Below are 2,881 nucleotides of genomic sequence, written 5' to 3'. Positions count from 1 at the left end.
ATATTTTTCGTCCTCATCCGGTCGACTTCTTTCAGAGGCAAATTGCAAGAACTCTTCGACGTCTTCCTCATATGCAGGGCTCATGCGACTTTCATTCATCCAACTTCGATCCATCTAAATTATAACTCTGTGATACTCACAAAGTTATTCGAAGCATGAAAATCTCACTTTTTTATTATAGGTGTGGCCCTATCCCATTTAGGAAGACCTTTTTTAATGGTAGCTTCATACGTCAAGGTTAATTCTATTTTTTTAAATTTCACAAAATTTCGGCAGCATTTCGCATTGGTCTCCAAGTACACAACATGAAATCGGTGAAGTTAATTTCTCGATAATCAAGTATGCACTTAGAGAACAACTAGAAATGCATTGTACTAAAATTTCATCAAATTAAACAAAATAATGTTAACCTTAACGCATGAATCTACCATAAAAATATTAGTCTCCCCAAACTGTCCAAATGGACAATTCAAGCTTGAATACAATGATTAATGCAACCTGTCTGCAAGAATCATTGCATTCAGTCTTAAACGGGAATCTAAGGTTCACTCATCTTGAACAAAATTTGTTTAGGAAATATCAGTTGTCATTAATGGCAGTGAACAAGTAATAAAAACGTTAATTGGTAACAAACATTTGTACCTATGATGATGAGCAGCACAGTCCAAAATGAAAGCAACAATCCAATACTTAACTCAATGACCGCCTACATCAATCATCATTCTGAAAAACAGATATCAATATGTGACAATTAGTAGGCTTAAAGTATCACAAGACTATTAATTAATTCAAGGAGGGATATTGTAGTGCATGCTAGCTGCACAATATTTTGAATTTATCAATTCACGCCGTTAGTGTCTCAAAAATCATAACTCTAACTACCATACACAATAGTGAGGACAGTCATACAATCTCAATAAGTCAAACATTTTCAAATTTTACTTTTGTAAGTAGTTCTTCAAGATAGTCTTCAAAGAATCCTTTACCATTTAATTCACTATAGATAATACTTTTTGCCACGCAATCAATTTCCAGCACAGTGCTAAAGTTGCAGACTTTGTATTAATGGCCTCTAATGAATCAAAGGGATTCTAGTTTGGCCTCTGATGAATCAAAGGGATTCTAGTTTGTGCAGACTATTTTCAAAACCAGTCTGGATTGTTGAGAAATATCCTACTGTGAAAGGGGTGATTTTGGTCTAACAAGCTGCACACAACACTCTCCATGTCCATGTTATTGGAATTACTAACTTTTAAAAAGGAAAATAGAACACGCATACTAGGGGAGAATGTTGTTACATCCTAGGCATCTAAGCATAAGATTATGTAATATGAAGCCTCATTTAATAAACATGGTGTTGTTTGTTGAGTAGCTTTGAAATTTCAAAGAAACTAAGGTAGCATTTCATGGACAACTTAAAATGGGTGAGTGCAGATTTCAAGTGAGCACAAAACAACACAACATACATAAACTACAACCACTACTAGCTAGGAATTACGATTAAAAACTAGAGCCACTACTAAGGTGTTTTGACCCATCGGGTGCCTTCTTTTTGTTTAAATTAAGCTACTATTTATTGTCACTAATGGCACGCTTATTATTTGATAACATTGAGAACAAGGATGTTGTTTCTTGGAGCAGTATGATTAGGAGCTATGATAAGAGTGGGTTGCTTCATGAAGCATTGGACCTTTTGAGAGATACGCATGTTATGAGAGTCAAGCCTAGTGAAATTAGAATGATAAGCATCACACATGTCTTGGCAGAACTTGCTGATTTGAAATTGGGGAAAGCCATGCTTTCTTATGTAATGAAAAATGGGAAGTGTGGAAAATTAGGAGTTCCACTATGTACTTCTTTGATTGATATGTATGTTAAATGTGAAAATTTAGCTTATGCGAGAAGGGTTTTTGATGGCTTGTCTAAGGCTAGTATCATTTGTTGGACTGCTATGATTGCAACCTATATGCATTGCAATAATTTGAATGAAGGTATGCTTCCAAATGAAATTATGATGCTTAGTTTGGTCAAAGAATATGGCACAACATGAGCTTTAGAATTAGGCAAGTTGTTACATACTTTCACATATTGCAGGTCTGTCTATGCTATTAACTGAATCCTACTAAGAAAAAAAAAATAAAAACTTTGTCCTCTGTAATATGACTCAAAATTTTACGTGCATCACAACAATTGAACACAAGGATGTTGTAACTGCAAGTTTCCCTCTTCACCAAAGCATACATATATATAGAAGATGTCAAGACTTCACCATAATATTTTGAAAAAAGTGTGCTCTAATATAATTTATATCAGTTCCTGATTTGGGTGACTTGAGCTGCTACATGAGGAGTTTTGTTTGTTTTTTCTGTACAAAGATTGAGTTTTTCATATGGGGGGTCTTTGTTCAAACTCTATGAAAGGTGACATGGTGTTTGCTAAATCAGATGGACATTCTAATAACCATAAATCTAATGCTAAGAACCACAACTCCACCAACATGCCTAGTGATTTGACAAGTGCAAGGGATCATGGACTGGACAACAAAAAACAAGAAGTTGTTGTTGCTGTAGGGAATGGTTCTGATGATTTCTATGATGGACTTGGGTGTTGTCATGTTTAGGGTTATTACAAATTAAACTCAAACAGATTAACCACTAGTCCACTAGATACACAAAAAGACTATTCTTGCACCTTTACAGCCTGCTCCATTATTATTTTAACATTTATCTATTTCAGCCAAATAAACATCACTATTAAGAGAAACAATATAAGCAATGGAAAGAATGAAGCCTAGTATTATCAATCCAAACATCATAACTTAGTAGAAGCTTAGCAAATCAGTTATCCCAACATGATAAACTGCGAGCAAATCAGTTATCAA

The 2,881-nt window shown here is 34.6% G+C and overlaps 1 protein-coding gene across 1 annotated transcript; it reads left to right on the top strand.

The window, feature by feature from the left end:
• The first annotated feature begins 1,585 nt into the window (after nucleotides 1–1,585).
• Nucleotides 1,586–2,620, top strand: LOC114391547 (pentatricopeptide repeat-containing protein At2g22410, mitochondrial-like). The gene is made up of 2 exons (XM_028352541.1): nucleotides 1,586–1,991; nucleotides 2,421–2,620. Exons 1-2 carry the CDS (start codon nucleotides 1,586–1,588, stop codon nucleotides 2,618–2,620), a joined length of 606 nt encoding a protein of 201 aa, XP_028208342.1.
• The last annotated feature ends 261 nt before the right edge of the window (nucleotides 2,621–2,881 follow it).

Source organism: Glycine soja, chromosome 17 (genome assembly GCF_004193775.1).
Source record: "Glycine soja cultivar W05 chromosome 17, ASM419377v2, whole genome shotgun sequence".
NCBI lineage: Eukaryota > Viridiplantae > Streptophyta > Magnoliopsida > Fabales > Fabaceae > Glycine > Glycine soja.
The sequence above is the reverse complement of the archived record's forward strand: the minus strand, read 5'-3'. Positions and strand labels throughout refer to the sequence as shown.